At 41.9% G+C, this 16,940-nt stretch overlaps 2 protein-coding genes across 2 annotated transcripts; one reads left to right on the top strand and one right to left on the bottom strand.

Annotated features, from left to right (window-relative positions):
- Positions 1–978: 978 nt before the first annotated feature.
- On the top strand, positions 979–5,694 carry aurka (aurora kinase A). The gene is made up of 9 exons (XM_037679433.1): positions 979–1,013; positions 1,242–1,307; positions 2,315–2,621; positions 2,698–2,734; positions 2,816–3,007; positions 3,183–3,321; positions 3,530–3,678; positions 3,811–3,985; positions 5,505–5,694. The coding sequence occupies exons 2-9, from the start codon at positions 1,245–1,247 to the stop codon at positions 5,685–5,687; spliced, it is 1,245 nt and encodes a 414-aa protein (XP_037535361.1). The 5' UTR covers positions 979–1,013; positions 1,242–1,244; the 3' UTR covers positions 5,688–5,694.
- A 2,077-nt stretch (positions 5,695–7,771) lies between these two features.
- On the bottom strand, positions 7,772–11,924 carry slc32a1 (solute carrier family 32 member 1). Its single transcript, XM_037679432.1, has 2 exons — positions 11,022–11,924; positions 7,772–10,164 (listed from the first exon to the last, which is right to left on the bottom strand). Exons 1-2 carry the CDS (start codon positions 11,412–11,414, stop codon positions 8,977–8,979), a joined length of 1,581 nt encoding a protein of 526 aa, XP_037535360.1. The 5' UTR covers positions 11,415–11,924; the 3' UTR covers positions 7,772–8,976.
- Between the last annotated feature and the right edge of the window lie 5,016 nt (positions 11,925–16,940).

The raw sequence follows: 16,940 nt of genomic DNA, 5'->3' as shown, positions 1-16,940 counted from the left end.
TAATAGATACTATCAGAGTCAGAGTTTCTTTATTGTCATTCGCACCTCATGTGGTACATGTGGTGGAGCGAAATTATGTACACAGGGTCCCAGTTACATCCAACAATAAAATGTATAAGAAAAACAGTAATAACATCTAAGATATGAACTAAGAAAAACATCAACTAAATATACACTAAGCACTCATAACATAAAACATTGAACATCAGCACAAACATGAACATGAGTCTGTGAGCAGATGTGCACGCATGAACACATCAACATTGAAACAGATCAGCAGCAACATGAAACAGATCAGCAGCAACATGATATGGTTTTTCACAGTGATTATTCTAGTTAGAGATTCATGAGTCTAACAGCCTCAGGGTAGAAGCTGTTCCTCAGTCTAGTGGTGTAGATACAATATTAAAAATGTAGATATTATGATTAAAAAATGGCTTTGTATATTAGCCTACTTATCTAAATATTAAATTGAAAAAACTTCAACCTCGGACTGTATTTCATAAAAATTCTAAATTAAAAATGCTCTTTAATCTATTTTGTTCGATCAGGCCTCTACTGCCCTCTACCGGATTGGAGACTGACGTCAAACCGTTTCCGTTTTCCGAAATTAACCAATAGATAACGAGAGAGCGCATTTCTTTAGCCAATCAGAACCACGGGATTTTTTTAAAGGTTTTGAACAGAGGGCCATTTGAAATCTAACAGGTCTAGCAGTGCCGAAGTGCTATTCGGTCAGATATATTGGCAAAACTCTAGCTAGAATTTGTCCGTATTTAAGTCTTTTTTTTTTACAACACGGAAAGTTTCAGTAGCTTTTTCAGAAAACAACCCGTATTTTTCACGGTTTGCCTTTTTTAGTAGCTAACCTCGAACATTAGCTTTTGGTTTCAGCTAGTCGATGTAGCCGCTAATAAGTGCTCGGGTAAAGAGGGTTACCTGCTGGAGAGGCACTTTAATTCTGGATAAATACACGGGCAGTGGTTTCGGTTATCGTGCACAGCTATTTTAAGGTAAATCTTACATTTTTAACTTGCAGATTACCTGATGGCACGAGAAGTTTTGCTGCGTCCAGCTAGCTAGCTAACACAAGCCGTTGTCCGTAAACGTTAGCTAACCTCGCCAGGGTGGATGTTAATTTATTAACATTTACAGCCATGAGATACAGTAAACGTTATAGTGTAACACATCTTATTAGGTCATAATGTTCTTAATAACCCCCTCCTTTACTTTTTTCTCAGAATATGGACTCATCTTCCAAGCTGAGGGTGACAAAAATCACAAAGCCTCAAAAGCCTGAAAGGAAGGTAATGCTCAATATTTTCTTGGAGTTTTAAATGTGAATCATAAAACCATCAAACTCTTGAACTTATACAAGCTGTGTAAAACGGTGATATTAAATTAATGTTTAAAATGTATGCTTTCAAAGTCCAAAATACATTACGGCAAAGACTGGTTCATCCCAAAGATCCAGCTTCCCGGCACAAACAGAGTAATGTTGTGTATGTTGTTCAGTGTCAGGAGGGCTGTGATCAGTCTTACATCGGGGAAACTAAACAGCCACTGGCCAAAAGGATGGCCCAGAAGAGCAACACCATCAGGCCAGGACTCTGTGGTCTACACTCATCTCCAGGCCAGCGGTCAGGAAAAAAGATGTTCACATCCTGGACAGAGAGGAATGATGGTTTGAGAGGAGTAAAGGAGGCCATCTTTGTGAAGAGAACCCGTCCATCTTTAAATGGGGTGGGCTCCGTGTTCAACGATCACCCTCTTACAATGCTGTGATTGCAAATATCACTCAGCCCTCTGTGAATAACAAGCGGTCATCAGTATGCTGGTGAAAATTCTCTGTCGTCCAGGACATGGTAAATCCAAACAAGATTAAAAGCAAAAACAACTGGACTTTGTTCTGTAGCTGAAGACGTTTCGCTTCTCATCCGAGGAACTTCCTCAGTTCAAAGAGACAAGGAGTGAGGGATTCAAGGTCATGAGATTTAGTCAACAGGGCACTAACAACCAATTGTTAGTGCTCGAATTATCCTCTTTTTACATGTGAATAACTAGTTCTGTCAGCAGCAAACTGGTTGATCCACTGTAAGAAGGTGCTATTATATATATATGCTTATATAAGACTGAGTTTGTTGCAGCTCCTTAGACTGAAGAAGACTTCTGGATAAAATACAAAATGTTTCAACAAAGAAGAATTGTCCAGAGGACCTGATGCTGACCTTGTTAGATTTTTCTACCTGGATTATTGAGCATGCATCATGATAAATTAATGTTTGTTCTTATATTTGATTTCTTTTTGTTGCAGTCCAATGGTGACGGGCCAAAACGAATTCTTGTATCGCAGCCTGTTCAGAAGGCTGTAGTCACACCGACTCAGCCCCAGCGAGTTCTCGGTGTGTCAAACGGTCCACATCGTGTCCAGCGGCCTGTCACCCATCAGAAACCAGTATCTCACGTCCCTGCTGTTAAGTCAAAACACTCTGCTGACCAGAATGCAAATCCTGCTTCTCTGAATGTAAATCCTGCACCTCAGACAAAGACACAAGTGCCCAGTGCCAACCCAGTATTAGCCAAGCCCCCTTCAGAATTTGCAAAGCCGGAAAAGCCACAGAGTGAGTGGAGCAATGAACAAAACCATAAATGTTGTAAATGTTGAATGCTAAACCAGATCACTGTTTTGTTGGTTAGATAATTCTGCCGAGAGTGATCAGGCCTCATCATCAAAGTAAGTCATGTACACTTTGTAGATTTTTACTTTATCAACCATTGATTAAGGTTGTAACTGTACCTTTCTGTGCTCAAACAGGAAGCCATGGGGCCTGAAAGATTTTGACATAGGCCGTCCTTTGGGAAAGGGAAAGTTTGGCAACGTCTACTTGGCGAGAGAGCGCCAAACTAAATTCATCTTGGCCCTGAAGGTGCTCTTCAAGAACCAGCTAGAGAAAGCTGGGGTGGAGCACCAGCTAAGGAGAGAAGTGGAAATTCAGTCTCACCTCAGGTAATTTGTGATCAGTGATTACATTTAGAGTTGAACAAAAAAAATGTTTTCATAAAGATGAGGTTATTGCAAGCCCCTTGTCTTAGGCTGCATTGGTCTTAGCGGTTTTGTGCTGAAAATGAATCAATCCATTGGCAACATAATTTCTATAGTCTTGTTTATTTGTTTTCTTCAGACATCCTAACATCCTGCGCCTCTATGGCTACTTCCATGATGCTGCTCGTGTGTATCTCATACTTGAGTTTGCTCCTAAAGGAGAGCTGTTCAGTGAGCTACAGCGTTGTGGAAGTTTCCCTGAAGACAGAAGTGCAACAGTAAGTGTATCTGCTTTAGAGCTAGTCTTTAGTTTAAACACTTCTAATTTATTTATGGTCAAAATTAATAAAGTTTACCGAAAGTGTCCACTAGGTTCTCAAACAAGTGGATAATCAATGTTTATTTTTGTTGTTGTAAGGATTCAAAATACTGAACAAAAATTTTGGAGCCTGTTTAATTAAATGTATTTATTTGCTGTATTATTAGTACATCATGGAGCTGGCAGATGCCCTACACTATTGCCACGCCAAGAACGTGATCCACCGGGACATCAAACCAGAGAACCTGCTCCTTGGAGCCAACGGGGAGCTAAAGATTGCAGACTTTGGTTGGTCTGTTCACACTCCGTCTTCTAGGTACACACACCTCTTTTTTTTTTTTTTTTTGGCTGCTGTACTAATGAGCTTGATGGTTATTCTTGATTTATTTACTGTTTGGGCACATTTTGGACTCGTGATTCATTTTTGTAAATGCCGTTTCTTGTGCAGGAGGTCCACTCTGTGCGGAACACTTGACTACTTGCCTCCGGAGATGATTGAGGGCAGAACTCACGATGAAAAGGTGGATCTGTGGAGTCTGGGGGTCCTCTGCTACGAGTTCCTTGTTGGAAAACCCCCGTTTGAAGCAAAAACTCACGATGAGACCTACCACAGGATTTCAAAGGTATGAATCCACAACCAGAAATGTGGACTTTTAATTTTATTTTTTCCCCGATGAAATTTAGAGACTTGAGACTCAATTAAAGTAGAAACCGAACAATATAGTTTTACCAGTGCAATTTTGCATAGACCAATTCTGATTACCTTTTCGATATGGTGGAATAGCATAAGATAAGATTCTTAGAAAGTTCATTCTCAATCATCCAGGTACAAAACCCAATAATGGTCAATCAGGTCATCTGGACAGATTTTTTTTTTTTGTGGAAAGACGTTTCGCCCTCTATCTGAAGGGCTTCAGTTTGAGTCCCAAGTAAACCGCTTTCCCCACTAAGCAGTACACTCCTTTAGTGGACCAACCAGTTTGCTGGTGATAAGATGGTTTCTGGGGGCTGTCCTGTCCCCCGTCGACTCCTCCCAGGCAGGCAGACACAGCCAAAGTGGTTCAAGACCTCAAAGTTCATGCTCATTCATCCAGGTACAAAATCCAAAAATGGTCAGTCAGTTTACTTGGGACTCTTCAGACTGATGAAGCCCTCCGGATAGAGGGCGAAACGTCTTTCCACAAAAAAGAAACTGTCCAGATGACCTAATTGACCATTATTGGATAACATTCTTAAATTTACAGTCTTAACATTGAACATTATTGAGACTCATTGAGGACACTTTCTTAACATAAGAAAATCCTCAAAAGTGCAAAAAATACATAAATTTTCATTTGCAGTCAAAAACAGTTCTGTTTGTGACCATTGAGCTATCTGGCTGCATTTTGAGCTGCTAGTTTTAAAAAAACCCTGAAAACTGTATTCTTGGCCAAGCCCAATAAATTGTTGCCCACCTTGGCAGCTGCTCTCACGTGTGACTTAATCTGCTGGAGTACACTTTTGAAATGAAGACGGGCCGATTTGGTCCAGTTTTTTTTTTTTTTTTTTTTCTTTCTTTCTAAACTTTTAAATGTAATATGTGCCTGAATAATAGACCTGGACATTTGCCTCAGTTGTTCTTTGTCAGAGTTAAGCTCCTTTGCAGGGGTTACATACAGGCCTTAGCGCTCTTGAGACTGGTTGGAAATGCCTTCTGCAAAATTCAAATGAGTTTGAGAAAGATTGGAACCGCCTACAACAACTTTGTGACTATTAAGAAGTCGACGCACACATTTTATGACCATGTTAAAAACCCACAGACTCATGTTCGTGCTGCTGTTGTTTTGCACTATTAGTGTTTAGCTTAATTCCTCGTTTGTATCTTCGATCCTTATCACTGTTTCTTTTACAATTTATATTTTTGCGATTGTTGGATGTAACTGTGTACACAATTTCGTACCACATGTGATGCGAATGAAAATAAAGAAACTTGAACCGTGAAAACGCAAACCACAAGGCTGAGCCTCGCTGCAGCTTGAGACTACTCCCAGCCCAGTGAGATCCTAATGAGCTTTTAATTAGTGTTGTGTTTTCTCTTAAGATCTGATCTGCTGCTTTAAAGTTCTTGTAAACCATTTTACCTTTTGTGTTTTCTCTCTCCAGGTGGAGTACACTTACCCTCCACAGACTAACATCAGTGCTGGGGCTAAAGACTTGGTTGCCAGATTGCTGAAGCACAATCCCATGCAGAGACTTCCCATCCAGGGAGTCCTGTCTCACCCTTGGGTGCTCGAATTTTCGACCAAGAAGCGTACAACCCTGAATAATCACGAAACCTGTCAATGACGGCTCTCCACACAGATGCGTATAAGGCTGGAGTACTCCGTAGTACTACGAAACACCAGTTTAAAGTTTTGGAGTCTGAATATCAGCCTGTTGCTGATTTTGTTCAGCACCTTTTTTGACAACAAAATGACTTTTATAATTTTTTTTTTTTCCCCAAAACTTGAGCCACTTTGCCATTTGTATCTTGTCCTGTTTTCTCTTATCCATGGCATCCTTTAGCCTGTAAATATTTCACTGTTTTTAGATAATTATGAACACGTCATTGAGCTTTTGTGAAATGTTATTACTTGAAGTTGGGAAATAAATTGTTGATCTAATATGTCACATTGGAAAGAACCACAGTGTTTCAGTGATGCACATGTTGTCTTCTTTCTTTGCACAGATCAAGTACTGCTTTTTGTGTGTGTGTGATCAGCACACAGCAGAGGATGCTTTAAAACCACTCAAACTTGGCGAATATTGAGGTTTTGAGTTAAGTTTTCCAGTATAATAAAATGTTATCTTCTTAATAATCTGGTGTATGAGTAACTTGGTGTGTGTACAGTTCTGTAATTTATTCCATGTCTTGGTAGATTTTTTTTTGTTTTAATCTGAAATGCTGCATCATTATTTTGCAGGAAGTCCGGTTTGTTGTTTGAGCTTGTATTAAAACTGATAGGTGCTGCGTGGTTTCAACAAAATCAAATCTGGCCTAATGCCTTCCTCGGTCTGAAAATTATTTTTCTTTAAATGAAAAAATGTAATGTCTTTGGAGATAATCCAAGACTGCATTTAAAACTTAAGCGTGAGTTTTTGGATTGGAGAAATAAAGGAAAAAATAAACACTCGTTAATCCAGAACACACAATGTAAAATGTTTACGACAAAAGTGCCAGTGGTTTGACACAGTGTAAAGGTTTGATAGTTGCTAATGTAGAGTGTTTGTGCAAATTTTTTGAGAAATCTGTTTTACGAGCTTGAAACATTTGTTAAAAAGCTATTTGGCTATCATTTCATCAAGTCTCTTGTAAATGAGACCAACCTGTATAAATAAAGTTTGAATGAAAATTTAGTATAATCTGGAAATATTTTCCTTTTTCTTCATATTCTAGGTTTGCTCATAAATTATGACAACTACCTGTATTAAAATAAAAAACAGTTGTACCGATTTGAGAACAGAGGCGAGTTATTAGGTGCATTGTCCACAAGGGGGTGCCCAATGATAAGTTTTCCAGTTCAGCAGTAGAAGAAAACAAATATCCATTATCTTTACTCGCTTCTGTCTTTTCTGGTGCTCACATCCAGCTGTCACTGTGAGAGGCTCGTGTCTGGACAGGTCACAATCCATCACAGGGATATATAAAAATATACGTATTTAAAATATGTTTTCATGGGGAAAATTGATATAGTAGTCTTCTGTGGGTGTTTGTGTTTTAAATGGATTGATGTATCTTTTTTGTTTAGTCTAAAATGTTCTTAATTAGACTTTATTTTACTTATATCGATTAAAATCAGATTATTGAAGCGATTTCTTTCATATAAAACCGTAATGGTCATGTTACCTTGAGCTTTGAAATGTTTCGAGATGAGAAACATTACATTTTCAAAGGCCTACTTTTCTTTTTCCACACATATATATATATATATATATATATATATATATATATATATATATAATTTTTTTATTTTTTTTTCATTTCAACTCACGCTAGTTGGAAATAAACGGCTCGCGCAGATGTTGCCTTCACGCGCTGTGGGAAATCAGCGATGTGGATGAGCAGGCCGACCAGAAGGCCTGATTCCTGCCTGCAGCTGAAAATCTGTCCAAACACTTTCCATAGCTGAGCTATGGAAAACATGGCTGCTCTGAATTTATCAACATGTGCTTTTCTTCTCGAATATGAATAGAAATGTAAAAAATTGCAGCTGGATTTCAAGTTAAAGGAGAAATAACCTTTAAATATATTCTAAACTCTGACACAAACATTTGCTGTTTTTCTTAATTAAATCAAGTTTTTGAATAATAAAAAAAACTTATTTTCGTTTACAAAAAATATGACTGCAACTATCCCATCGTTTTCTGTCTTTTATTCAAGAGGAAAAAAAAATACATCTGCCCGTTTTTTGTTCTTTTACATAAAACCACACACATTTTTACAATATAATTTCACTTATTTCTTTATTCTTCAATATTAATTTCACAATATATGATAACCACTTTGAGATATACATTCCATCTTTTTGAAACCACAACAACACACTACACTTACGGTTTTATAACATTTCCACAGGACCCATTGGATTGCACAGAATGAAAAATGTCTGTATGCACATTTTCCTCTTTGATAATCTCACTTTTTTATTTTCAGACATCGAATTTTGCAAGACAGGAGTCTTAAAAATTAATCTCAGAAACAGACCGTGTGGATCTAAATGCATTATCATGAAATTGAGTGTGCAGATTGGATTTCGGAGCCCCCGTTAGGGCAGATATTGGGCCATGATGAGGGTCTCTGGGCGGCAGGTGAATTTTGTTATTGCCTGATAAGAAGCTCAGTCACACAAATGAGAGAATTTGTGCGTGCTGGGGGGCAGGAAAGGCCTATCAAAGCATTAACACGCAAAGAAAACCAAGTTTAGAGTTATTTTTATATATTTGCACTGCAGTTTCTGTATATGTGTCAGAAATATACATTCAATGCATAGTTTGTATAGCTGCTGTTTTAGTTAAACTCATATTTTTGCATTTTAAGTAATTTAATTGGGTGAATTTCTCCAAACGAATATGCTTTTCCTTCTGATTATTATAATTATTGCCATTTATTATTTATTTTCTATCTCTGTGGGCTTCCCCTCTCATGGTTTTAACACCACACACAGCCATTTAAAAGTGACATTTCCTACAACATCTCACCTTAAAATAAAATGTTTTATCATCTTAAATCACAAACTCGAGCGTTACATGAAGCCTCATGTGAGGAAGCACCACAAGAGCGACGACAAGGCAAAACTACCACACCCCCTCTGCACATCTGTTCAAAGTATTTGAAACTCCACTGGAAAATATAATCTGTTCTGGTTGTGTATTTGTACAAGTAACAACTGTGGGTAGATTCCCTCACTGCCATTTGATTTATTTGCGCGTGAGAGAGACGATGCAAGTGGTGCGTGAGTGCGTAAATGTCCACTATATGCGCTTTTACGCATGGATTAAGCAGAAGGGGTGGGGTGGGGGGGGGGGATCGTGTGTTTTGTGTGTGTGTGTGTTTCCACACTAAATGGAGATTTGCAGTTTAACATCTAGCTCGCATTTAATCTACTATGTTGTATCTGAAAGCCTCTATGAGCCCCTCCAGGGAGTGGATGAAACCGGATATGCTGCATATACCTCCTATAACAAAGATGGAGACGTCGAAGAAAACTTGGTGCCACTGCAGCTTTCTCCATAGCAGCTTGAGGTGGAAGATGCTAGGGAGCAGAAAGCAGAGGCCGGCGCCCGTCAGGCTGCCCGTGAGGCCCATGAGCAAGGCGAAGTGTGGCACGTAGATCGCCATGAGCAAGGTGAACACGACAAGACTACAGCGGAGGGTCAGTCCCCAGGATTTTAGGCGTCCGTCGCCCCCGTAGCAGTCCGGGAAGAACGCGCGTCCCCCATCCTGGAAAAATGTTTTCTCCAACACCTCGACAGCGGCGAAAAACGGCAGCGGGTACGACAGCAAGGCTTTGGCCACCAGGAAGAGGTTGACCACGGCTCGGATCGTCGGGGGCAGGTTGTCCGTGATGACCTCCTTGGTTTCATCAGCCCAGGTCAGGTAGGCCACCAGGGCGAAAAGGCCCTTGAGGATGCAGGCGGCGATGTGGGTCCATTTCATCATGCAGTGGAACTCGCTCGGCTTCTGCATGTTGCCCTCCAGGGACGGCAGGAAGATCTGCGAGGTGTAGCTGAACACGATAATCCCAATGGAGATGGGGAACTTCTTGACGTCGATGTAGAACTTGACCTTGTCCCAGGCCCAGTCCCTGGCCCTGGAGAGGCAGTACGCGATCACCAGGACGTTGATGACGAAATGCGCCATCGTGCACAGCAAGCTGAACTTGGAGACGGCTTTCAGGTTCTTGAGGAAGGCGCACGGGAGGAGGGCGGCGGTGGCGATGATGGCCCACGACTTCTGAGAGATGGGCATGTTGGGGAAGCTGTTGTACATCAGGTTTCCGCTGACCACCACGTACAGGATGCACGTCATCACCAGCTCTATGATCTGAGCTACATTCACCACGTGGCCGCCCAGAGTCGGGAACCTGGGCGCGCAGCAAGCGTTGGCAATGTCCACATAGGAGTCCCTGACGCGCACGAGCTGCCCGTCCTCGTTCTCCTCGTACAGGCAGGCGATGAGGATTTTGCCCGTGTAGCAGCACACCACGGCGGCGAAAATAATGAGAAAGAGTCCGAGGTATCCTCCGTGCAGGATGGCGTAGGGCAAGCCGAGCACAAACATCCCCTGCAAACAGGAAGACAAACATGAAAAGGCTGATAAACTACCTTTTATTAAAAACAATAAGTGTTTGTCATGTTTAATGTGGGGCTGACCCTCTCCAAAACATCATGTTTTTTATTTCACGCTGCGGGTTTTCCGCTTCGCTCTGAGCGCATCCACCCGTCTTTGACGTCATCATCACGGGCTGAAGGAGACACACTCTGACGTCACGCTAACTGCTGTGACCGCAGCCCTGATAAGGCATTAAAAAAAGGGACTGCGCGCGCGTGGAGGCATTTTTGTCGCATAGCCCCCCACAGTCAGCAGCACGCGCCCTCCGCAGCTTCATGTCCATGAGGCCTTGAAAATATGTGACTTGTTACAAATTATTTAGGAAAAACAATAATAAACTTGCAGTTTAACCCATTTGTCTATGGATGTTATAGAACTGAGGCATTAAAGTCTTTTAACCTTTAAATAAAGCCTTTAAAATAATAAATGACCGTCTACATCAAATTATTGGCTCTTCATAAAAATTTTATTTCCCTCATTATCAATAAAAGCGCTGTCAGAGCCGTGCGGACAAAGAATGCTGAGGAGGGAGGGGGTCACAGGCCATCAGTTACCTCCTCTTTTCAGCAGATCTGATCACCTAATTACTTAAGACTCATCAATTGATCATTAAAAGTCTTCAGCTTATTGTTATGGAATATAAAACTGAAACAAAGCTTTTTTTGGTGTGATCATGAATATTCTAATGAGCTTTTAAACGGGCGCAGGAGTGGATTCATCTCAGCTTTCACACAGCGGCTCCATCCACCGAGCCCCCCCCCCCCCCCCACCCTGACCGTCTGTTAAGATCCCAAACGGCGCGCCTTTACCTGGATTGCGTTCGTGACGTTCCAGCCCGCCTCCCACGCGGTGATTTTTGGTCTGACTTCAGTCAATTCGTTGTTCGGACCCCCGTCCTTTGAGACGGAGGGCGGTGGACCGGTGCCGTCCCTCTGATAATGGCTGTCCCCCTCCATCGCGTCCCCGTCTCCGCTCCCCTCCCCGCCGACCTCGTCGGATGTCAGAATGTCCATCTGCATGCCCTGTCGGTGGTCGTAGTCCAGGTCGTCGCAGGAGGCGAAGCCCAGCGCCTCCTCGTCCGTGGCGGCCTGGAAGCCCATCCTGGCGAACATCCCGCTCACCTTCGCCTGGGATTTGTTGGACACGGCCGTGGCTGCGTTGGACAGTTTATTGGAGAGCTTGCCTCTAATTAACGTCGCCATTTTTGCTCCTCTGACGATTCCCAAACTGCTGCTTTAATGAGAGGGTTTTTTTTTTCTCCTCCTTCTTCTGAATCCAGTAAAAACGAGGCTACTTAGGATGACAAGTCCTGGTTCTCTGCATGAGATTGAAGCCACAGCAAAGCGCAAGGTTTGGATGAAGACGCCGACGCTTCAGTTGCTACCTGCACTTCTTGTTCAGAGCGCGGCTGGTGCTCCTGATTATCTCCAGGTTCATGTCACCTTCAGACGTCGCTGCTCCGTTTCTGCATGTTGCCACTGCGCTCTGATGCTGGACGTAGCGCACCTTTTTCTTCTTCTTCTGTCCGCACTCAGCGGCGGCTCGGCGCTGTGCGTAAAAGCTTTACGCACGACTTTTAAAAAAAAGGAAAAAAGATGGAAACAAGAGGCGAGCCACAGGTTCCTGCAAAGTCTGAAGTATTTCTTTTAAGGTTGTAAGAAGGCACGCAGCTTTCCCTGGAGTTTCTTGTCGGTGTTCAGGTGCTTTTTACTGATGCCAATGCGGTACGGTGGAGCCCGGGGGAGTAGGCAGGAAGGAGACACGTGTCCTCATCCGCCTGCCAATGCAAAGCACGTCTCCAAGCCTCCCAGTTCCCCAACCAGGAGGAAACGGGAGAGATTTGCTGCATTTCTAGGGGAGGTGCTTGCAGTACCCCCACCACCTCTCCCCAACCCATAATCTATAATACCTCATCCTAACATCCAATGACATTCCGGGGGCCTCAGATCTTGCATAACTTCAGGGGTATAAATGGAGGCTAAGATGTGCAGAAACCTCAAGCTCTTTGGACCAGAAATTATATAACAAGGAAAATCTGCTACCTGACCATTTAAAATGTTAATAATATGCCAGAAAATTCCTCGAAAGAGGACGAGGAGCGCGACTAGATTATCCCCAAAATTCCTTCCAGGACTATCCGTGGATCGATTTTAAGAACCGTGTTCATCAGGATTTGATTTTGTTTTTTCTAAAAGATGGTGAGGTACAGATTTTGAGTTGGCACTCGTTGCTCTCCAATTTAGCATGAAGTCGGTTCGAGTCTCCAGAACGCTCATTCATTCATTCATTTATTCATTCATTCATTCATTCACTCATTCATTCATTCATTCATTCATTCATTCATTTATTGACTGCAGGCTGTCGGTCGAAACGCTGTAAGGGGAGGAATGTGCGCGAGATTTTTTTTTAGAAAAAACGAGCATTTGAGCGGAAAAGTGTCCAAAAATGCGTAACGTCGTTTACATTTACATTTTGTTACTCTGGATTATTTGTTTTTGCTCTTCGGAAGTCGAGATATTTTTATTTTAACAAACCCTCTTTCCTTTTTTTTACGTATAAACATTTGTCTTAATCTTCTAAAATTAAAGTCTCGTTTCTGATTTGTATTCTTGAGACATTCGACTGGAAATATTCATTACTTGGCACAAATGAGTTAGTTACAAAGACTTTTATTGTTCCAGTCTGTTGGATTTGCGTTTTGTGTTTAGAGTTTTTCTAGGCTGCAGGATTTCAGTTCCTCATCAGAATAAAAAATAAAAATCTGCGGCCTATCAGCTCCAAATACTGAGATCCCGGCTCATTGTTATATTTTTAGGAGAAAAATTCATTCAAGTAGAATTTTTGAATTCAGTTTTCTTAAGCACCAGAAGATAACAAACAAACAAACAAACAAACAAAAAAAACATTAACTGATTAATAGTTAATTTAAATGTTTGTTTTTTTATTGGTTAAATATATGTAATACAACACCTGGGGCTGTTTAAGGTGAAATATTCAACCTTTTTGTTTGGATTAAACGTTACCTCTAAATGCACAATGAGGAAACATTTAATTTGTTTGTTTTGTTATTTTTCATTTATTTTGTCCAAAAAATTATGATTGCTGTAGAGAAAAATCCTCAAAGCCAAAACCTGCATCCCGGTGGGTGCAGGGCTCAGGCCGGACCGGATGAGGCCTGCGCGTCAAAAACACCACAAACTGCTCGTTCTCACGCGCCTCTGCTCTGCGTCCCTTTGGATATCTTTTCCCCCCTATAATGCGAGTTTGACAGAAGAGAAATGGCTGCTGAAGCCATGAATGAAAGAGTTAATGATGTGGGGGTGTTATCAGCGCGCTGCAGACCTCCTCTAACGCTCTGCGCTGCAGGATGGAGAGAGCAGCTCTGACACCGAGCAGGCTCCAGGTTACAGCGACTCTGCACGTTTCCACACAGAACATTTATATGTTACACAAACACCACTAATATTATATGTGAATAAATAAATAAATGTGCAGATTTCAGATCTCATAAAGGAGAGGTGACACACTTTGAAGGCGTTGGTTAAAAAAGGAGGAGTGGGATCCTCCATGTTTATCACCCCATCCTGAGGGTCAGGGTACCAAGTCCCAGCAGGACCCTCATCTCTCTGATATGACCAATCAGAGCTCCACATCTCTGTTACCGGAGCATTCTCTGACCCACATGTGTATTTTTTGTGATGAAAAGACAAATCCAAAGCGGCATTGTATGATCTCAGGTTTCCACCACCACCACCTCCTCCACTTCCTCCTCCTCCTCAGCTCCCAGACTTTCCCTTTTTTCGCATTACACACATGGATGAGCTGGCACAAGCTTCTCCGCCTTCATGTAATCGCTCCCCATCCTCCACGTGACTCAAACACCACCCCTCCCCACGAAAAAAAACCCCTCAAAATAAGTCACGATTTGGCAACATTTTCTCCAGCTGAAAGGAAAAACAGGCAAAGATGGACCAAAATTGGACTAAAGTCCCGCAGGTCTTTTGGGGACTGAGCTTTTATTTCCATGTGCCCCCCTCCCTCCATCTCCTCTATTAAATGTTTTCGGTGAGAGGGTAATGACAAGGCGCAGTGTGTGGGGAAACCACAGGGAAGAAGAAAAAGAAAGGGAGGTGTGCTACATCATGGTAACCCACTGAGCAGAGGAACTGAATTAAACGCGCAAATCTTTGACTCCTACAAAAATCAAAAACAAAGGGGATCGTTCATTCTGTGCAACATTACCAACCATTTAACCCATGATTGCGTGACTGCTGCGTCCATCCATCAGAGCAGTGAGGCAGAAAACACCATCAACACTCCTGGATGGAGAGGGGACGCTGAAAAGGCTCTCTGCGCTCCCGGGGGACCGTGGAGGAGGGAAATTAGGCCAACACCAGGCTAATCAGAGGACCTCAGAGTCCATTAACATTTGCATCACAATCACAGGTAGCAGCTCTGTCTGCTGCAGAGAGCGGACTGGCTGCTTGCGCGCAGTTTTGGTGCACAAATTGTCCAAAACAGGAAGGGAGTGAAATCAGAGGATCCGATTCCAGCAGCAATCAAACAACTGAAACAATATTTTACACCTTGAGGGCATGACTATAATATCAAGTAAGGTTATATATGAACATTATTTTGTTACAGTGGGATTCAGGAGCACGGAATTGTTTTACAGTGTTTTTTGTTAGTTTTTTTTTTTTTTTGTGGGAAGAAAACCTTGAATGCTTTAAAGATGCCACCATATTATTTTATCAGAATCAGAATTAGTTTATTATTGCCATGTCAATGAACGAGGTTCACAAACTAGGAATTTGCTTCGACATAAGGTGCGAATAGTAATAAAGTAAAATAAAGTAAAAATAAAGTAAAAATGAAGTAAAAATGAGAACATTACATAAGACATAAGACCTGTGTACACCCACAAATAAAGTAGCATTAAAAAACTTAACATAAACATGTGTACACCCATACAATAGAAAACAATAAAAAAGCTTAGAAAACAGTACAGATGGAGTTTTCAATTATAAAACAGATGTAATGTGACGAAAGCAGAAGTTATGTGGTAGCATTATGAGTGTTCAGGAGTCCAACAGCAGAGGGGAAGAAACTGTTCTTATGGCGGGAGGTTCTGGTCCGAATGGACCGAAGCCTCCTGCCTGAGGGGAGTGGTTCAAATAGTCCGTGTGCAGGGTGAGCAGGGTCAGCTGTGATCCGACCTGCTCGCCTCACAGTCCTGGAGACGTACAGGTCGTGGAGGGATGGAAGGCTGCAGCCGATCACCTTCTCAGCTGAGCGCACAACGCGCTGCAGTCTGAGTCTGTCCCTGGCAGTGGCCCCGGCGTACCACACCGTGATGGAGGAGCTGAGGATGGACTCGATGATGGCCGTGTAGAACTGCACCATCAGCTTGGCCGGCAGCTTGGCCTTCTTCAGCTGTCGCAGGAAGTACAGTCTCTGCTGGGCCTTCTTGATGAGGGAGCTGATGGTCGGCTCCCACTTGAGGTCCTGGGTGATGGTGGTGCCGAGAAACCGATAAGAGTTTGCAGTGGTGATGGGGGTATCATTACAGGTGAGAGGAGGCAGAGGGGCTGTGGCTTTCCTGAAATCCACAATCATCTCCACTTATAATTATTTTCCAAAAGATGCTCCAACACAGTTGTTTTAGTTGGATGCTTTGGTATTTTTATGTGCACTAAAATAAAACCCAAAAAGTAAAACCAAATTATTTTGAGGTTGTATCAAATATTAAACTGCAACAGATTGGGTATCACTAAAAAGTAGAATCCCTCTTTCTTGAATGCATGTCACCCACCATCTTTCATGACAAAGTTTTATACTAAAATCAACATAAGACAAGAAAAAACACAGTTATAATCTTTTAGACCAAACCTCATAAATGACACATGTGCACTATAATATTGTCAGATCTCATGAAATGTGGTAATGCTTAGAAGATGTGAATGACTCTCATTACTGCCACACCAAACTTCACCTCAACATCTGTGAAATTGATTGAGGTATACTCGTTTTTGTGTTGGCTATTGTCAATTAACTGTGGCAAACATCTTGAATTGGACTCACTTGAAAAGTTAACCAGTCGTAACTGAATATCTCATGATTTATTTCTGAACGTTTCATAAAAATCTGATCAGTGGTTCATGAGATATTTTGCAAACAGACACAGGCAAAAACATCATTGTCTACCATGCCTTTTCAGTAATAACCATAGTGACAAACACAACAACAGCAACAAAAAAACACAACACAAACTTTGTAGCTTTTAACAGTTGTTTCCAGAGTGAAATATTGGTGACTAAAATGATAATTCTGTTATAAGAGCTCTAAAACAAAATGTGGACTTGAATGCATTACACACGCTGCTGCACAGAAACCCAAATGAAAGCAGTGATACGTGTTTTTTTTGTTTCAGAGCTGCTGTAGCAGAACCATCAGATAATCACAGCCCACTTCCACAGAGACAAATCCAGGTGGCCCACAGTGGGAAAAACCACTAAGAGCCTTTTCATTACCCCTAATGCGCCTGTTTAATGGCTTATTATGATGGGCTCCCTGGAGATTTCCCAGAGAGGGAGGGGGGCAGCATCAGTCCTGCAGGGTGGGGTCTGTCAGTGATTAATAGTGATGAGAAATTCTGATAGATAGATAGATAGATAGATAGATAGACAGACAGACAGACAGACAGACAGACAGACAGACAGACAGACAGA

The sequence above is a fragment of the Nematolebias whitei genome, chromosome 7 (assembly GCF_014905685.2).
Source record: "Nematolebias whitei isolate Nwh7 chromosome 7, NemWhi1, whole genome shotgun sequence".
NCBI lineage: Eukaryota > Metazoa > Chordata > Actinopteri > Cyprinodontiformes > Rivulidae > Nematolebias > Nematolebias whitei.
The sequence above is the reverse complement of the archived record's forward strand: the minus strand, read 5'-3'. Positions and strand labels throughout refer to the sequence as shown.